General features: G+C 32.8%; 2 protein-coding genes across 5 annotated transcripts; both read left to right on the forward strand.

The window, feature by feature from the left end:
• Window positions 1-9,240: 9,240 nt before the first annotated feature.
• LOC108466557 (uncharacterized) lies at window positions 9,241-13,936 on the forward strand. Its single transcript, XM_017766929.2, has 9 exons — window positions 9,241-9,490; window positions 9,590-9,618; window positions 9,750-9,796; window positions 10,555-10,620; window positions 11,380-11,420; window positions 11,823-11,959; window positions 12,919-13,009; window positions 13,185-13,256; window positions 13,358-13,936. Exons 1-9 carry the CDS (start codon window positions 9,411-9,413, stop codon window positions 13,593-13,595), a joined length of 801 nt encoding a protein of 266 aa, XP_017622418.2. The 5' UTR covers window positions 9,241-9,410; the 3' UTR covers window positions 13,596-13,936.
• Window positions 13,937-15,933: 1,997 nt separating this feature from the next.
• Window positions 15,934-20,290, forward strand: LOC108466554 (uncharacterized). 4 transcript variants are annotated; one of them, XM_017766925.2, is made up of 6 exons: window positions 15,934-16,341; window positions 16,577-16,634; window positions 16,942-18,330; window positions 18,855-19,049; window positions 19,144-19,295; window positions 19,431-20,290. In XM_017766925.2, exons 3-6 carry the CDS (start codon window positions 16,971-16,973, stop codon window positions 19,890-19,892), a joined length of 2,169 nt encoding a protein of 722 aa, XP_017622414.1. In that variant the 5' UTR covers window positions 15,934-16,341; window positions 16,577-16,634; window positions 16,942-16,970; the 3' UTR covers window positions 19,893-20,290. The 4 variants fall into 4 exon arrangements, with proteins under 4 accessions (XP_017622414.1, XP_052880022.1, XP_017622413.1 ...); XM_053024062.1 differs by having other exon boundaries at window positions 18,855-19,028; XM_017766924.2 differs by lacking the exon at window positions 16,577-16,634.
• Window positions 20,291-20,967: the final 677 nt, after the last annotated feature.

Consider the following 20,967-nt stretch of genomic DNA (forward strand, 5'->3'; position numbering starts at 1 on the left):
GAACATCAAGAAGATCGTAGGGAAGATGACTGAAACTTATAGAGATTGGCATGAGAAGCTACCATTCGCTCTCTATACTTATCGAATGTTTGTCAAGACCTCTACCGGGGCAACACCTTTCTCACTGGTTTATGGAATGAATGCGGTGTTACCCATAGAGGTAGAGATTCTTTCCCTTAGAGTTTTGTCAGAAGTGAAGTTGGATGAAGCAGAATGGATCTAGTATCGATACGATCAGTTGAATTTGTTGAAGAAAAAAGGCTAAGGGCTATCCGTCATGGTCAGATATACCAAAAATGAATGGTGCGAGCTTATGACAAAAAGGTTCGCCCAAGAGAATTCCATGAGAGAGATCTAGTTTTGAAAAAGATCCTTCCAATACAAAAGGATTTTAGAGGGAAATGGATGCCAAACTGAGAAAGACCTTACGTAGTAAAGAAAGCCTTTTTCCGGAGGGGCATTGATTCTAGCCGAGATGGATGGTAAAAACTTGTCCAATCCTATAAATTTAGATTCCATCAAGAAATATTTCACCTAAAAAGGGGAGAAGCCAAGGCGAAAACCCGCAAAAGGGCACTTTGAGACCTAAAAAAAATGAAGAGGCCCAAGGCGAAAACCCGCAAAAGGCGTTTTGAAACCAAAAGGGTTTTGAGCTGAAAACCCAAAAACGGGAGGTTCAAATTTCAAAAATGGGGCATGTGGTAGTCTTATCCTTTCTGAATTAACAAGAAGGAGAAGCGTTACATCTTGAGGCATAAATAAATACTTTAGATCTCCTAAACACATATCTAACTCGAAATGGTCTTCGAGAAGTTTCAACAGAACAGCTTGTGCTGTGATATCTGGGGCACTTGTTTTCATCTTATTCATTTTTGTACTTTAGTAAAATTTGCTATCTTTATTAATTCATCCACTTCAAGCCTTGCTCTCAATAAAATTCTATCTTGTTCATAGTGATAGTCTTTTCAAGGATTTTTCATTGAAACAATAATTTTTGGACTCATAATATTCACATAAAAGAAGTTCTGTGTATTACCCTGAAAAGTTTCTAAATGGTACAAGAATCGGAAACAGAACCATTAGTCAAAACTAACCTAAATTCAAAAATGGAAACATTAGAGAAAGGATAGTCCAAATTAAAACTATCTCTTCAAATTTTTTGTTAGAGATACTAGCTGAGTAAGAAGGCACAGTAGCATATCAATGATAGATCTTTGACGAACGATGAGCAATGACAACCTAAGCATTTAAAAATGAAGCATTTTCAAAAATGACATTCTGCATATATCATGCATACACATCTAGTTAGGAGCATTTGATCATGACATCCTAATCATTTGGCATAAATAGGCCCATGAAATGGTTTCTACAGGTCATGTTCTCCAAGAAATGGTGTAACGGATCAAAAAAGCTATAAACCTTATCTCCTTGAAGTTGCAGTGTGGCAGGGTGAAGTTACGAGTCCTGTCTCTCTGAAGTTGCAGTGGAGCGGATTGAAGATAGCAAATCTTATCTTTCTGAAGTTACAGTAGAGTAGATTAAAGCTATCAACCTTATCCCCCTGAAGTTGCAGTGGGGCAGGGTGAAGTTACAAGTCCTATCTCCCTGAAGTTACAGTAGAGCAGACTGAAGATAACGCATCTTATTTTCCTAAAGTTGCAGTGGAGGAGATTGAAGCTACAAATTACAAACCTTATCTCCCTGAAGTTGCAGTGGAGTAGGTTGAAGTTACGAGTCTTATCTCCCTGAAGTTGCAGTGGAGCAAATTAAAGCTACAAGTTTTATCTTCCTAAAGTTGCAGCGAAGTGGATCAAAGCGGCAATTCCTATACCCCTGAAGATATAATGGGTTGGAATAAAGCTACTTGAAGAAGAGAAGCACCAACAGAAGACAAGACTCGACAAGACTAGGCAAAATTGGCCCTTTTTAATGTTTTTGCTTCGTTTTCGTTACACAACAACGAGCAAAGAAGGGCAGCTGTAAGGCCCAATTTTGGCCCGAGCTAAATAGTCCCAAACAAAACAATTGTTAACAGTTCTTCTTACAACTTAAGACCTCAAACCCATTACATCAACTCAAACATCAAACCGAATTAAACTCAGCCAAAATTACAACCCAATAGACCCAAACTAAAAAACCCTAACCTAAAAATGGTCTAAAACCTAAAGCCAACTCAGAAACAAAACCTTAGAGGCTCCTATGTGCGCCGCTCATCCTCAGGCATACCTGCCCTTCGTCCCAAGGTCCATCTGTGACCTTGCACCGAAGAGGAAAATTTCTTCGTCGTTGACCCCTCAAGAACCTGCAAAAGAAGACCGAGAGAGCAGAAACAGGACAAAAGAACCGTAACAGAAATAAAAAGAAAACAACAGTAGCGTAAAATCTTCTGTAAATCGGCTATAAAGCCAAAGAATCCATCGTATTATTTTTTACACGAACACAGACTCTTAAATAGAAAAAAGAAAGAAATCAGAAGCTAATACTTTAAAGTTGCCATTTTTATTTTTTTTTATTACTTGAAATAAAAGTATGAATAATATATATATATAGATATATATAACACCTCACCGTTGGTCTGTTCTCCGTCACAGTTGAGCACTTCCAATAACCCAAACGTCACAAGACCCATTCGGGTTCTCCGACAAGGGTTGGAAGAGAGTCGAGAACTGAGGTCGTTTTTTTTCGCTTTGCGATTCGCCCTTTTTTCATTTTTCTTTGTTTTTTTTTTAAAAAATCTGACCTAGATCTCTAAAAAGGAGGGGACACGAAAGGCAACGCTGAGCCATGGTCGAGGCTCGCCGGAGCCAGGCCCAACGCTAGGCCGAAGCAATAGTTGGACCAAAGAGAAAAGAGTAAAAGCTTTTTTTTTTTTTGAAACTAAGGTTAAAATGAGGGTTTTAAAAAATTTTAGCTTAAATAAGAATCACAAAACGGCACCATTTTGGGCCGGATGTTAAATGACCAAATGATGTCATTTCATGGCCTTCAACCCGCGTTTTGACCCGACTCGACCTAGGGTCCGCGCGTCTTTTGCCTAATGACTTATTTATTTTATGGGTCCTTCCGCTTTTGAGGCTGTTTTAATGTGGGCCTATTTTCCTTTTTGTTTCTTTTTTAATTTTACCCCGTATTTTTTGCTTCTATTTCACTTTAGTCCCATACAAAGTGCAGCATTTCGGGGACGGGGATATTTCTCCTCTTGGTCCCCCCATTTCACTTGCGTATCGCAATATGGCCCCCCTCCCTTGTTTCAATTTATTTTTTTAAATTCTATTCAAGTTGCAATTAAGCCCTTTTCAATTTAATTATTTTATTATCTTTCATCAATTTACTAGTTTGTTTATTTATTCATTTCATTTTACTAGTTTGTCTGTTCTTTTATTTGTATATTGCATCTTGTTTATTCGTTTTTTATATTTGTATATATATATGCTTATTTTTTGTCCTCATACATGTTATTTATTAAATTTTTCTTTCTTTTAACTTTTATTTTCTTAATTCATTTATTTATTTAGCATCTATGATTATTACTGTTTTATTATTATTGTATTTATTGCAATCACTATTGTCCTTTTATTATGATACTAATACGTATATTTTATTATCGTCAATTTTTTATACTTTATTCATTATAAGCTCATGTTGCATCATTATTAAATATTAGCTCCGCTTTTAAGCCATATTCAAATGAGTTTAAGTATGTATAAATTTAAGCATTATATTAACTCTTACTCAAATTCGTAAAAGCTAATTCTTTTTTTTTTTAAATAATAATAAGGCAACGTTTAGTATTTGGAGACTTGAGAAGTCGTGTCCTAATTTACGGGGTTTTGACTTTCTCGTTCAACCTAGATGACCGAATCTCCTTTTTAAAATACGCGAGACTCAAATAAAAATAATTAAAGGCAAACTTACTCTTGAGAATATGAGATGTCGTGTCCTAACTTATTGGATGAAACATTTTGTTACTTCGAGATAAGGAGGTGTTTTATACATTTTAATTTACTCAAGCATTTTTAATTAAAAACAACGTTAAAACAGAGAGGATCGTATTTTTAATTCTTTTCGGGTTTTTAAATTCCGACGTTTAGACATTAATTAATCAATTATGTACCAATTATGGGCATTACAAGGGTGCTAATCCTTCTTTGTACGTAACCGACTCCCGAACCCATTTTTCTGAATTTCGTAGACCAAAATTGTTGTTTTAATAAATTAATCAGTTACGAGGTGACCCGATCACACCTCATAAAAATGATCGGTGGCGAATCTCATTTTTGTTTTCAATTTCAAAACCAAAATCGACCTTCTTTTAAAAAAAAAGATTTCGACAATGTTGTTATTGATTAGTTCGGTTGGATTAGAATAATTAAAGTTACTGTCGACTAAGTCTTAGCTCAGTTAGTATTGATATTGTTGTCTATACAGAAAGATGTGGGTTCGAGCATGTTGAAGCGTATTTATCCTCTTATTTAAGGGTTGGGAGGAACTATAGATAGTTCTAGGCTTATTTATGAAAAAAATAAAGTTACATTTATTAGAACTAATTTAATTTAGATTAATTATATTGTTAAGGTTTATTCTATAGGAAATAGGATTTAGATTAGTCTAATGTTAGTTTTTGGGTCTTGTAAAATCCAATTAACACTAATTAGGTTAGATTGAATTAATTATGGACTTAAGTTAAAATAATTTGATGTAGTTGGATCTTAGAATAAAGTTAAGGTTTATTCGAAGGAAACATAATTTAGATTAGTTTCATTTTAGTTTTTAGTTCTAGTATAATTAACACTAATTAGGTTATATTCAATTAATTATGGGGTTAATTTAAAATAATTTAATTTAACTAATGTTGATTTTTCATTAATTTGGAATTAAGTAAACTAAGATTAGATTAATTTAAATTAGGATTAAGATTATACGATTTAATTTTATACTGGAATTAATAATTAAATAAATCGCAAAAATAGTCACTTTTGTTTGTCTCAAATTACATTTTAGTCAGTTATGTTTAAACTGTTACGTTTTAGTCACTTACGTTATCGTTTTGTTACGAAGTGGTCACTCTACCATTAAACTCCATTACTTTCCTGACGTTAGTCCTACGTGGTAGTCCAAATGAATTTCTAAATGCCAACTTGTATGTCTATTTGCTGGGATGAAAATAAGTTTTTAATTAAATAAATTTAATTTGGACTATCATGTAGGACATCTAAGTTGGCATTTAAAATCCATTTGGACTACCACATAGGACCGCTGTTAGGGAGGTAACAAAGCTTAACGGTAGAGTGAACGCTTTGTAACAAAACGATAACGTAAGTGACTAAAATGTAACATTTCAAACATAAGTGACTAAATTGTAATCTGAAGTAAACAAAAGTGACTATTTTTATAGTTTACCCTTAATAATTTGTATTTAATAAATTTAATTTGAGTAGGAGGTAAGTTAATCATGGTTTAAAGTCTTTTGACATTTCAATTTATTCAATTTAGCCTTTAGACATATTTTCCAATTTATTTAATTTAGTTGTTGATTTTATTTTTGGTTTATTAATTTAATCTCCAAATATGTTTTCTGATTTATTAAACATGATTATTATGAGTATCTATTTATTTTGATTGAATTTTTATTTGGTTTACATTTTATAATTTTAGATATATTGGTGAAGGAAATTATGATTTGTGTAAATTTTTGAAAATTTATCAACTCTAAATTTTATTTATTTGGACAGCCCATGTATGTTTTTTTTTTTTGGTTAAAGGGTTGAAGTAATTTTTGGGAGCAATTATTTTGGAGTTTGAGTTTTTTTTTTATCTAAGTTAATCTCTAAACTTAGCAATCATTTTTATATCGGGGTTTGAACTTTTTGTTTGTCCAAGTTAATTCTGATCTGTATTTTAATAATTAATCTTTTTTTTTTGTGATAAAATTTTCAAGGAAATCTGCTTTTGTCATAACTCTTTGTTATTACAATGAACGTTTTGTCAAAGTTGTTAGACATTGTAGTTGCAAATGGATTGTTTCTTTTATCATCCAAAATGTAAGAAAATCAATCTTACACATCTATGCTTTGCAGATGGCTTGCTTATTTTTGTGGAAGGTAGGGAGGATTCTATTGTAGGAGCTAAGTGCATAACAGAGCAATTTTATAAAGTTTTTCAGATTGCAGTTAAATTCTTCAAAGAGTGAAGTGTTGTCGGCTGGAATGGTTGATTCACAATTGCAGGAAGTTAAAGAGAGGAGTGGATTTAGCTTGGGTCAGCTACCTGTGAGATATCTTGGAGTCCTTGTTACCGGGTAATTTACGGAGAAAGATTGTGCACCCCTTTTAGATACGATAAAAGTATGAATGAATTGTTCGGGGGGTAAAATTTCTTCCCTACGCAAGTAGCGTGCAACTTATTCAAGCTATACATTTTAATGTACAGAACTTTTGGGTTAGGCACTGTATCCTTGTCATAGCAATAATTAAGAAGACCAATCAATTGTGTTCGAAATTCTTATGGGAGAGGAATGGGAGTTAATACCCATATTATGGATTGGGCCGGATCGGGTTAGGCTCGAAGAAAAATTTTATGTTTGTTTTTTAGAATTAGGTTCTGTCCCAAAAATAAGTTTCAAATTCTGTCTAAGCTTGATATAAATTTAAGATGTTAAATTTGAGCCCGACCCAACCCGCCTGTAATAATTTTTTTAGTTTACTTTTTATATAAAAATATATTTAAAAAATATAATACACTAAATACACTAAAAATATTAAAATAATTTTTTTTCAACAAATTGAAAATACATTAAAAAAATTATACTTAAATAACACTAACATAGTTGTAACTTAGCAAACAAATTCTTTTAAAATAGTAGCAAAACAATAGGGAAAAAAAGTTTAGGCTTATTCAAGTTGGGCTAGGCCCAGGCCGAAAACATCCTACTCAAGGCCTAACTTATTTAAAAATAAACATTATTTTTCATCCAAACTTATTTTTTGAACTTATATTTTTGTTCAAACCCTCTGACTTTTCGAATAAATGGTCCAGGCTATGATCAAGTCTAGAATCAACTACTGAGTTGGTATATGGTTTGTAAACCAAAATGAGAGGGAGGTCTTGGACTTAAGGCCCTTCTAAGTTGGAATCAAGCCTGCATTATTCAACACATTTGGGCTATTCTAATGCAAGCGAGGTCTTTGTGGAAATGCTTGGATAAGGGCATATGTTTTGAAAGGGAGGAGTTTGATGCAAATATCTTGCACGCAAAATAGTAGTTGGAGCTGGAAGAAATTAATGAAACTAAGGCACTTGGTATAGGGAATGGAAAAATACAAAGGCATTATTTAGTTGGTAAACTGAAAAGAATTAAGGCCAAAAGCTAAGAAAGTTTTGTGGAGGAAGTTAATCTGGTTTCCACTTTACATCCTTAAACATTCAATGGTGGCTTGGATGACAATTCTAAATAAGTTGCCAACAAAGGAAGGGCTATTTGCATGGGGCTGGACAGTTGATGATAGGTGTCAACTATGTTTTGTGAAAAAAGAGACAAAGAATCATCATATTTTCTTTTTTGTGTGCTTATTCAAGAACAATATGACAGATGATTTTGCAGGTGTGTTCACTTCATTGACAAGTTATGAATTGGGATCAGGGGCTGCAATGGACTAGCACCGAACTTAAAGGTAAAGCATTCTTATTTCTTAGCCATATTATTGGGAATGGCATGGTCAACATACATTAATTCAATATGGAGGGAGAGGAACCAACGACAGTTTGGAAGTAAGCAGAGATCTAAGAATGCTCTGTTTGAGGAAATTAAAAAGGTTATAAGATTGAGACTAATTGGGGTAAGAATTAACATGAATAATCCTATTATTAGCCAGCTGTATATTGTATAAGTTTCTCTTCATTTTTTTTTTATTCTATAGAATGCTCTGTTTGTAACATGACGCTCTTTTTTGTTAATTAAAATTTCATTTAGCTACAACTTACTTAAAAATATATAGGGTAAATGTTTAGAGATCATCTTTGTTCTCGTAGAAAGCTAAACTTTTTAAAATGGTCAGCTAAGAGTTCAACCTTTATAGGAATAAAGTTTAGAGATTAACTTGGATAAAAAAAATTTAAGTTTTAACGTGAAAATAATTATCAAATTTAAGGATTAATTTAAATGAAAGAGTTCAAACTCTATCCTGAGAACAAGTATCATCAAAATATGGAGTTTCAACATTTATCCACCTTTGACAAATATTATTTCCATTGGAGTACATTACACCTACCAAAAGTTAAATCGTTACTAGAATGTAGAATTTTGACTAAATCTGTTCATGAGTCAGTTCACTCATCCATGCCTCCATCCAAAAAATATGTTTGAATAAATTTTAAGTCTTGTTTTTTATATGGATCGGGCTTTGGGTAAGGATTTTTTTGGTCAGAGCCGCCCAATCCAAAAATATTATGTAATAAAAATATTATATTAATTATATATGTTAAATAAAAATTATATATATTTATATTAAATCACTAATTCAATAACAATTAAACCTATTACCCAAAACTTTAAAAAAAAAATTACCCAACTAAATAGTCTATCCCAAAATATAAAATTTTAAAATTATATTTAATACAGTAAAAAAATATTATATTTATTTATGTATTTTAATATAAAAATTATTATATTTATAGTAGTGTTTTTTAATATAAATACTTTTCAATGTGTTAGAAAACTTTTATTTTAACATTTTTTAGTATCATGGAACAAATCCATTGGCACAAATAATGCATGGGAGAAAATTGTGTTATCTGGGCCCGAAGGATTATCGGGCAAACTACTAATTTTTGGATACGAGATATCCATCCTAATCACTATGGTTGCATTTGCCCAATTAACATGTTTGAAGGGATCAATGTTGAACTTATCGGATCCTTAACAATTCATGCTCGGATTAGTCATTGGGGGTCTCTAGAAAGTGTATTTTATAAAATCTTTGATAAAAAATTTATTATATTTAAAAAAATATTTTTAAATAAAAACTAATTAAAAAAATTAAATATAAACGAATCAAATCGAACTTGAATTTATAATTTTAAATTGAATCAAACTTGAAAAATAAAATAAAAAACTCAATTTTTAAATCAAGCCAAACTCAAATTTAAAAAATTGTTTAAATACCTTACATAATCTAAGCCCAATTCAAACTAAACTAAGTCCATAATCACCTCAAATTTTTAGATATCACACCATTAGCTGGGTATCTACTTCTGCTTTTTTCTTTTTGGGCCGAATCGGTTTAGGAACTAGTAGGAGCCGCTGCCGCCACCGACCCGCCTAGGCAAAACACAAAAGCAAAGCCCCCGTGATCACCACTCTTTTCTCGTCGAATTCCAGTTATTTCAGAGCTAAAATACGAAACAGAAAGGGAATGGGTCACAACAAGCCCCGGCGTTTCAAAACCCATAACTCTCATCGGGGACAGTCTAGCAGAAACCATCAATTCCAAAGGTTTTTTTTTTTTTTTTTTTCAATTCACTTTTAAACCTATCTAATTTCAAAATCAGTCTACTAAGCTTTTATTTTTCCTTTATTGCTGTACTTTTCCAGGGAAGATGAATCTCTCCCACATGATCAACGTACTAATTCCATAACCATATCTTCATTACTTCAACTGTTTTGTTTTTCTTAAAAGTTTGTTTGGATATATCATGTTTTTGATGTTTTGCCACTGTTAATTGCTTTTTTTCTATTTTCCTTCTCCATGCAGCTCCCGAAGAGGAACCCAATATTCCTAAAGTTCAACTTGCTATGTGGGTTTGTATTTTTCTCCTACTTCTTTTTTTGGTTAACTGTTATTGAAATTAATTTTTTTGGCTAGCTTTAATGGAGGTTTTTGTGTGTTCGTAGAATTTGTTATAGGGAACTTTTGTTTGATCAGAATGTGTTTGATAACTCATATTATCTATTAACAGGAAATTTTCACAAACAAGTTTTGAACGAGACTAATCAATTTAAATGCAGAACATGTTGCAGTTTTATATTTGAACTATATTTTTCCACTAAAGAAAAGATATTTAAATTACTCCTTTTAATTTTTATTTAGAACTATCCAAAATTAAAAAAAAATTAGGTTAATAAGGTCTAAATCGTGAAATGAATAGTTTCTCGAAATTACATATTTACAGCTACAAATAGTGTAATTATATTGAGTACTTAATTTTCAGTAATATACTAAACAATTTTTATAAAACAATTTTGATACTTAAATTTTAACACTTAAATTTTCAGTTTATCAAAGAACATCTTATTCTTTAATATCTTTTTTTTTTTTTTTGAAAAATGCCTTTTCCTTAAAAAGTGGCTTCTATGGATTGATGACTTCAAGCATATTGCTATCACAATGGTAATTGCCAGCAATGCCAAGTCATTGTCTTCTTTAGCTTTGCTTATTATTTTGAATTCGTGATCAAATCGTTCTTAAAATGGTGTTTGACAGTTGGCCTTTTGATTTTCTTTTTCTTTAATAATTGCTTGCATGGATTACCCTCATTGTTTTCTTCTTGTTGACTCAGGATTTTGGACAGTGTGATGCAAAAAGGTGCACTGGGCGCAAACTTGCAAGATTTGGGTTGTTGAAAGAAAGTATCTGCTAGACTAAATTTCCCTGAAATTTAATTTTGTTATGCATGTTTGAATTTATCTTATTTATGTCATATCAAATGTGCTTTGTGCTCCGTCGACATTACAGTGCATGGATTGTTTTGTAGTTGTTTTGCATGAGACATGTGTCATTGTGTTGGAGTCAAGACAAAGTTGCACCATACCTAAGGTTGGAATAAGTAAGAGTGAAGGATAACTAAGAGACTTATGGGTGGAAATTGGGTATGAATAGCCTGCCAATGGGTGTCTGGTGGCAGTAAATCAAATCTATTTTGAAATAAGATACGCATAATTTTACATGCAGAGAAGAGAAAGATTGAAATTCCTAGAAAACTTCTATGGGCTTTTAGAAAGGTAAAATGGAAAAGTTAACATTGAATTTTTGAAGTTGGCTCTTGGTTCCTGCTATAAATAAAGACTACTGTTTAGCATAGTCATCTGATACAAATAGATTCTGCCCTCATAAGCAATCACAAACTTAAGCTTTAGGAAATTGAAATTTCAGCTTTCACTTCCAGGGACTTGGAAATTGGTTCTAATATTCATAAATTGTCTTGTTGAGTTTAGGATCTTGCATTATTAGCCAGTCAAATGATTTGTCAATGGTCGATTTAGGGAATAGTAGTAACTTGTGAGTGCAATTAGTTTATGTAAGATCAATCGATTGATTCAGTCATTTTGACCTTAAGGTCATATTCACTTTCTACTAATCTGGAGCAATGAATGATTTCATGCAGGATTTGCGTGTAAATAGTGGTTTTGGTGGCATTGTTTTAAGGTACTTTCAATAAATCTTCTTTTTGTTTTGGGGAAAGGATGATTTGAACTCCCTTCTTTTAGTTAGCAGCATACGTGCACCTATTATCAGGCCAAATGCTTGGGATGCCACGTTGAACAACTTTGACATTTGCTTTTCCCAAGTTGATGGTGTTACTCATCATCATAGAATATCACCCGATATTTGTTCTTTTGTACAAATATATTCTCATGGCTGATATGAAAATCATTCATGCATCTAAGAATACTCCCGAGTCCAAACTAATGTTGAGAAGCAAGCTGCAAGAACCTCTTCTTCTAGTTTTACCTAACAGTTTTGGCAAGCTTGTATTATCTGCTTTTTAATCCTTTGCTTCGACTTTAATAATCTTTTACTTATTTGTTTTGAACCTCTGCTGGGCAGTCCTGTTGGTAGTCAATGTGTCTCAAAAGAAGATTACAACTTAATAAAGAGGAAAGGGTTAGCTGTTGTGGATTGCTCATGGGCTCGACTTAGTGATGTACCCTTTGTGAAGCTGCGGTGTGGTGCTCCTCGCTTGTGTATGAATATAAACTTTTCAAGTGTTTCCTATGTGAATGAACTTTCTGCGCATTTTGTCTAACATATTTGGGCATTTGGCTTTTTTTTTTTTTTTTTTTTGCCTCAACAATCTATTAGTACTTGCTTTATCCACAATTCCTCCTATAATGTCTTTCACAAATTATTGCTAGTACACAATTGTTACACATTATGGTTAAAGATGCATATGACGTCTTCACTGCTAAATTCATCAGATTTTAGTCTTTCAGTCAACATGTTGCAAACTTTTTCTTATCTCGTAGCATAATCATGACCTCCTTGTGGATGATTTCAACAGTTACAAGCCCCCATTAATACATATTCTTATCATATCAGTCCAACAAGCCAGGAATTCTTCCGTCCTTTATTTTTATATTGAATTGTATGATTCAAATAGGCTGCCTTTATATTTGACATGTATGGAACTTTGATGTCATTGTTGTTGCATCATTTTGAAATTTCAGTCCTTAAGGTGCTTGATGATGTTTTAATAGCAGTAATATCCGGGATGCTAGTAATAGTACCTGTATGTTTTCTTTCAGTTTGATTTCAATTATGTTTGGCCCAGATGTGATACTTTCTATTGACTTTTTGTGAAATCAGATGACAGGTTTTTTTTTTTTTTGTGTGTGTGTGTGTGTGTGGCATATTACAGTTATTACTTGTAACTGAACTCAATTACACTCCTCTTACGTCATATATGATGGAAAAAATTTAAATGACAATTCGAAAGTGAAACTTTTTCTTCCTACTCTTGTTGTTGTATACTTCTATATTCGTCTTAATCGACTTTATACATAGAACATCTAAATGAAAGCATAGTTGCATATTGTTTGGCATATGTACATCCCCATATCCTCGTTAAGAGTGATTCATATTTTACTGGTTTTCCATAATTTTGTCCTGTTTTCCAAATTTGATAAATTTCTTGGAATTGCAGTGCCATGGCTAGTGGCTGCAAACCCAGTAAATTATGGTCGCCCATGTGAGCTATCATGCGTAGAAGCATTATCTGCTGCTTTACTAATATGGTACTTATTTCCCTAATCAACATATATTTTCACAATCTAGCAGTTGTTTGGCTGAATTGAGGATATGGTTTCGATCACATTGTTTCTTTTTCTTCTGTATGGTACGTCACTCAGAGTCTGATATGTTAACTGAGTAAGTCTTCTGGGTTTTTGTTCCTTTGTGATGTTTCAACAGTGGGGAAGAGGAAACTGCAAATTTGCTGTTAGGCAAGTTCAAATGGGGTCATGCCTTCCTGTCCCTTAACAGGTACCTTATTATTATTGTTTTTCTAGTACAAAAAGTTTCAAATTGGTTGAAAGGTATGATCCATGTTCAAGTGGGGAAACATTCTTATTGGATTGGTGTAGGGAACTTTTGAAGGCATATTCTGAATGTGAAAATAGTGCTGACATCATATCAGTCCAAAATTCTTGGCTTTCCCAACAAAGGCAGGTCCCTAAGGTTCCACCAGATGCAGCAGAAGGTGCATCCAATGATTCAGAAGATGAGGAGGGTTCTTCCAATGATTCTGAAGATGGGCTACCTCCTCTAGAAAGGAACATGAACCATTTGAGTTTGCAGGAAAGTGATGATGAAAGTGAGTAAGTAGGATCCAGCAATAGTTTCATTCACAAGTAAGCACCATTAGTAAGTAGAAAGAGGGAAATATGTTATGGGGCCGTTTCATATATGCTGCACATCTCTTACCCTGATTCCTTCAGACTTCCATTTCCTATAGGTGAAATGAAATATTAAATCTAACGTAGGTAGAAAATGGTTTTTCCTACTTCTCAAGGATTACTATTTAACTGTTTTGTATCTGTTCGGAGGGAGGTGGGGCTGATTGGGCTTAACATATATTACTTTCTAATTGCTTAACATCTTATTTCAATGTTTCAAAAGATTATAAATTTATTTTTAGATTAAATATCTATATTTTTATGAAATTTGAATTGGCTCGGTGATTAAACGAGCTGGGTGAGTAGATTGGGTTTTGGGCTTATACTGTAGTAATTGAAAATTTGTAGTAAAGATCCCTTATTATAAAAAGGGTAATTTTATTTGACTCATTGAGGTGTTAAGTTTTTCTTTTTAAAGTTCGGTTAGCGAGTTCAAAGTAACAATTTGGTGATCAGCACGATGGATCAATATTCATTAATATGATGATAAATATACTTTAGATTTAAGTAAAAGTCTTGAAGATTAGAGTAGAAAGATATTTAGGTTTTTGGTTTGGAGGCGAAAGATATATGGATTTTGGTTTATAGGACTGTAATGTTTAAAGTTGTTTTATAAAAAAAAAATAAATAGTACAATAGAAAGGGAATGAGAGCTTCGAATTGATGTGTGTGGTATTAATATAGGTGGTTATACAACAGTTCGATGATTTAGATGAAAATTTTAAATAATTTAATGATTATTTTATAATTTTATAATTTTACCGATTTATTTTTAATTAATGCTTACCAAATAGATTAAGAAAATCATATATGTAAGATTTATGTTACATATTTAAGAATTAATTGTGAGTAAAAGAAAGGAGAAGTGGTAGTTGTTGGTTGAAAAGTAAATGGCACTTCCCACCTAGTGTTGCGTATAACTTCATATAAGTTTCATAATTAAAACTTAATTAATCATTGCCTGTTATAGTAATAAGATGGTGTCATATATTCTCTTCTCTCTCTCTCCTTGAAGCTTCCACAGTTGTTATTACGTTAAAAACATATAAATAAACGATAATTATTACGACAATTAATCTATAATATTTATAAAGATAATATATATATATATATATATATATAAAATTATGAGTTCGGACATTTTTTGAATCCACTAGAATACTATTTTCTTTTAATCATATTACTAAATTTATATCTAATTTTTTTGAAGTTTTGCTAATTAACATTTAAAAATAATTATAATTTAATTCATCATTATTAGTTAAAAGTTTGTGCTAATTTTAAAATAGAGATATTAATTCTTTAGAACTCTAAGCATAAAATATAAAAAATTTTGCAATTATAATTACAATTACTAATTAAAATTTTGATATAAAAAAAGTTATGCTAATTTTTTTATTATTATAAAATTTGTGCTAAATTATTGATGTAAAATTGAGTTATTACTTTAATAAAATTTTAAGCATATTAATTATAATTTAATTATTATTAGAATTAATTACGTTAATTAGTTATAGTTTTTGAATAATGTTATTTGCTTTAATTACATAAAATAAAATTATATTGTAGGTTGAATATGTTAAAAATATTTTAAATATGATTTGAAACTTTTTCATTATAATATTTGAATTAATAAGTTAATATATTTTAATTATATTTAATTTTTATGCTAATTACTACAATTGAAATATCATATTTAAAAATTAATTAAACAATTACCAACAAAAATCAATATTATAAAACTCAATATTTCAATAAAATATTGAACTTAAAAGCCAGATATTACAAAGTTTCAAGTACAAAAATATACAAATCCAAATAACGATCAGTAAAATTAATTATTATAAAACTCGAGCAGATCGATAATCAAAATAAGAATTAAACTTATATTAGAACAAATCTTGACATGGCCAACATATAATGGAATTTAAACTACACGGAATATTTACATATAGTAAAATTCAAATTATACAATAATAATGTAAATAATTTTCTAATTTTGGGAAAATTGAATTTCAATTTTTAAATACCTTATTTCATCTTGGTCATTGTAACAATTTATTAATAATTTATATGAATTTGCAAAATTAGGAGAGACAAAATAAATGTGTCAAAAGAGAAAAGTCAAAACTCAAAGGAGCCATTCATAAAAGCAAAACAAGTATAAGGAAAAATGTGTAATTTCGGTTAAAAACAAATCATCACGTGACTTAAGCATGACTGAATAGAAAGACGCTGAGGGGTAATTTAGGCATTTAATTGCCAACAAAAATCAATATTTCTACAACAATTGCCCTTGTCTCCTTGGATTCGATAATATGAGCAGAGGCACAAGCTTTTTAAAACCCTAATATCACCCTTGTCTTTAAGTTTCTTCCCATTTTCTCTCTCAAAATCCTAAAAGAAAAGACCAACCAGATTATATTATATAGAAAAAAGAATCAATTGCTCATCAACCACTCTCTCATAAAAAAGCGTTTTCTATTTTCCATTTACTTTTTTTTTTATTGTTTTTTCTTCTAATTTTTCCTTGTTTTCGATAACTTAGTCTTTGTTGAAAACTAGGGTTTGCGCTAATGGTGGGTTTTGTCTGTTGAAATTAGGGTATTTTTGGTTTTCGATTCTCCTGTAAGGGAAGTGTGGTTGTGGTGGCTTCCCAAATATATTGTCCTGTGAGTATTCTCTATTTCTTTTCTTTCTGCATGCATTTTTCTAATGGGTGTTATTGCATTTCTAAATACGATTAATTTTTGTGCGATAGTTTCAGTTCATTAGTTTCCTGTGAATTCGGCATTTTTTCTTTGCTAGTGAAGGAAATTTCTCATTTCCGAAGATAGGATATGGAAAATTTTGGGCTGGAAATGAATATATTACTGTTTTTTATTGCTTTTTTTTTTTTTTGCTCAGTAGCTTTTTGGGAGGAAGGGAACTTTTCTTGTATATATATTTTGTCCAGGCAAATAAGGTAAACCCCCCCCCCCCCCATTTTGTGGTGACTGGTTTTGTGTTAACTAAATACTTTATTGCTTTCCTTTTCTATATTTTACATGAAGATTTGCTATTCTTCTGGGTTAATTTCTTGGAATTATTTTATTGGCTTTGCTGTATTTATTCAAATTGTTTAAACAGCTAGATATCATGCCTTCGGCTCCTTTATTTCTTCTACCTTATAAGCATAATTTAACTTCATTTTTTAATATAACATGTTTTACTATAATCTTATCTGTTTGGGTTTTCTGGTGAAAGACTGAGGAATGTGCGTTTTCTGGTAGGTTTTGAAGGTGAGTTTGGGTTGGAAAAGATGTCATCAAATTATCAAATACTTGACAATAGACCAATTGATCAATGGAAGGTTACAGAGTTGAAAGAAGAACTTAAGAGGCGGAAACTGATAACTCGGGGCTTGAAAGAGGAGTTGGTAAGACGGTTGGATGAGGCCGTTAGATTGGAAAGGGAAAATGCTGAAACTGAGGAAGATAATGGTTTTAATTCTGATCCCCAGCCTACAGATGAGGGAGGGATTGAAAAGGCAATGCCAGTTACTTCTGAGACAGTTAAAGATGATGTGGATCATAGTGGCAGTAAGATCAAGGAGAGTGGGGTAAAGGTTCATGTTGACATTAATGAGAGTGCAGCTGCTTTAGGTCATGAAGGAGTTCAAGGAAGCGACAGCTTGGTGGAAAAGGAGCTTGTTTCTGAAACCACCACTATTCAGACTGAGATAACGGTTACCAAGAATGTGGTATCTGAGGTACCATCTACTGAGAAAGAGAGCTCAGGAAAAAATGAGAATGTGAATACTGATATCGAAGTGGAGAATGAGGATTCTAAGCTCCAGTTCAAGACTGATGATCCAAAGCCCAGGTTGGAGAATGAGGGTCCAAAGCCTGAGTTGGAGAATGAGGGTTCAAAGCCCGAGGTGGAGAGTGAGGGTCTAAAGCCTGAGGGGGAGAATGATGATCCAAAGGGCCAGCTGCAGTGTGTGGGTTCAAAGCCTCAGCTGGACCTTGAAGAGTCGAAGGTGCAGCTGGAGAACGAGGGTTTGAAGGCTCCCCACGAAGATGACGTGCGTGATTCGTCTGCTCCAAACATCCAGGTATCTGAGGTCAGCCCTGATTTAGGGTTTCAAGTAAAATCTGATTCTATTTCTACTGATTCTGTCTCAAATAATGAAAAGATTGAATTAAAGGATAATATACTTGCTGATAATGTCAAATTAGACCTAGATGTTGTAAAGCCAGAGATGGTGGAACCATCATCCAGCAATGTTGTTCCAATTAGTGGTGAATCACATCCAATGGATGTTGAAGATCCGCCTGAGAACAAGGCACCTGTTGATGAGAGAGATGACAAGAATGTTACAAATGTAGACATCGGTAATAAAAATGACAGTGCTGAGATGGCATACTCAGAAAAATTAAATTTGGATAGAAGTTCTGGTGATGACTCTATGGAGGAGGATGTGCTTGAGAGTAAACAAATTGATTCAAAATGTAGTACTGATGAAATGGGAGATAAGAGTGAGAAGAATAGAGCACCTATTGTCAAGGAGAAAAGTCCTGTTGGTGTTTTAAGAGATGATTTATCTATAGATAAAAAGGACACCTTGGTTGAGAATAAGAGCCGGTCTTTTGTTCCTGCTGAGAAAAGAAAGCTTCATGGTAAGTGAAAATGGCCTGCAATTGTTAGTGTCTTTCTTTGCATGTGTGCATACTTTTACCTTACTGATAACATTCTGAAGCTAAGGTGATTGGATAGTAGTTAACGCCAATTCTTAAGACAAATAATTTAAATTGGTTTTTTGAAACTTGATCTGCTTCAGTTGCACTTGTGGAATGTGATAATATTGTTTTAAATTCTTGTGTATTTGATAGTTTATACACTATTTTTCCATGGATGGTGCATGGTTTGGAAGCGCTTTACTTGTTAGAGTGCTGCAGCTTTGGTTTTGAAGATGATGTATATAGTTTTCGGCTAGAAATTGCTTTGGTGTTCATTTTTAATCCTTTTATTGGTTCCTGTGACTACCTGGAGCCTTAGACAACAAAATTATTGGTATTTTTAATATTGAGCTTTCTCTGTTACCAAGGGAATACATTTTAGAATTTTGATTAGTCGTGAGAATGAAATTAATAGTTCCCTTGTGGGTGAATGGTGATTCTCACCTGATGAGCTGTCTATACAGATCAGGAACCTGTTGGGAACAATGAGCTTTCTAAACGGCGTAAATGGAATTCTGACAATATAAAAGTTCCAGAACATCAAGGCAATCTTGCGCCCACCACAACACCTAAAGACACCGCTCAGCCTGCTGCTTTGAGACGTAACTTCTCTAGATCAGACTCAACGGCAAGTGAAGGTACACCAAAGGAACGTGTTGGTGAGTTGTCATCTCTCAGTCAGCTGATACGAATTGAATTCTACTGATTGTTGTTTTAACATCTGAATGGTTTACGTTTCATCTTATTTGGCAGTTCCCCCTTCACAAAATGCTCCAACCACTTCCCTCAGAATTGATCATTTTCTTCGCCCTTTTACCTTGAAAGCTGTACAAGAACTTCTAGGGAAAACTGGGACTGTAACAAGCTTCTGGATGGACCATATTAAGACCCATTGCTATGTTACAGTAAGACTTATTGCTTTGTTTCCATCTCCTCCGATGGGACTTTTGTGGTCTATGATCAATTATTCATTTTGGCTTTTTATTGTTGGGCTGATTCAATATATCTAATCAACTTTGGGAATTGCTTTATTGGTGCAGTATTCATCTGTAGAAGAAGCAATAGAGACACGAAATGCTGTTTACAACCTACAATGGCCACCTAATGGTGGACGCCTATTGGTGGCTGACTTTGTTGATCCCCAGGAAGTTAAAACCCGGCTTGATGCTCCACCACAGACTTCAACTACTCCTGGGACTTCTGGTTCTACTGCTCCTCAAGCTCAACCTGCTTCTCAGCCCCAGCCCTCTCCACGTCAGCAGGTTTCTAGACAGCAGCATCCACCGCCTTCTGTACTTCCTCCACCACCGCCTTTGTCTAACCCTCCACCAGTTAGAGAAAGGCTCCCTCTTCCTCCGCCACCTGCAGAGAAAGTAGATCCTCCTATTGTCACTCTGGATGATCTATTTTGGAAAACCAAAGCAATTCCTCGTATCTACTATTTGCCTTTGTCTGATGAACAAGTTGCAGCAAAGCAAGCAGCACATGGCAGAAACATCTAGCAGTAGAGCTGAGGCTATAGTTTTATCCCTGGCTGCTCTTCTGGTTTTCGTATCGGTTGGTCTGTACCTTAGATAATGGTAAGAAAACTGTCACATAATTGCATGTTTGCAGGTCTGCAGGTTTTGCTTTATAGGAAGGAATTGTTGCAGCCGTGCATAGGGAACTTGTCCAGTGATGGGTATTGGTTTTTCTGCCGGCTACTTGTGGGCTTGAGTTCAAGTTCCATTTAGCACTAAAATCCTTCAAAACTGAGATCTCTCTGTAGTAATGGATCGATTATCCTTTGTTCTAATTTGGTTTTCCTACAGAACAATAGCCTCAACTCTTATGAACCTGATTTTGTAGAATTTAACTTTTACTCTGGATGTTAATTTTACATAGATTTGTTAAAAGTGAATGTAGGCTTTACTCATTTGTATGTGTAGTTTCATCCAGGGTTTTTATCATTTATTTATGTATGTGCAACGTGCTTTGAACCTGATGATTGAGGTTCTTCCCTCCATCTCATACCTTGGATTGAGCTTCGTTTGAGATTAGATTTTATTTTATGGCAAAAACCAAAAACTATTAGATGAAGATTTTTAAAGTATTCACGGTTCACAATGTTAGTATTTTTAATTGATAAATACATTTATGAAAAATAAATTATTAAAATTTCACAAATTATAAAAATATTTAATATGGATGTAATTATATTTGTAAAATTTTATAAATACTCCTAATAGAATAAAAAATTTGAAATATATGCATCATAATGGTAAATTCGGTCCCACTTAAAGTTTTTGCACAAATAGGAGTTATTTTAAATGGGCTAAATTTGGTTAATATGCTGGGTTTTTTTTAACTAGGGGTTTAGGTCGGTTTTAAAATTAATTAAGGAAATAAGTCATTTTTAAGAGGGAGAAAGTGAAAGTATGTCCAGTTAGACGTGCTTTCCTTCAATGGTAAAATACAACAGCTTTTTGATCGTTGCTGAGCCAAACGGTAAAAAGAAATTGTCAAAAAAAATTTAAAATCTCCAAATGACAATTTTTTTTAACTTAAAAATACCTCCCATTTTTTTTTCATTCACAT

Source organism: Gossypium arboreum, chromosome 2, assembly GCF_025698485.1.
Source record: "Gossypium arboreum isolate Shixiya-1 chromosome 2, ASM2569848v2, whole genome shotgun sequence".
Lineage (NCBI taxonomy): Eukaryota > Viridiplantae > Streptophyta > Magnoliopsida > Malvales > Malvaceae > Gossypium > Gossypium arboreum.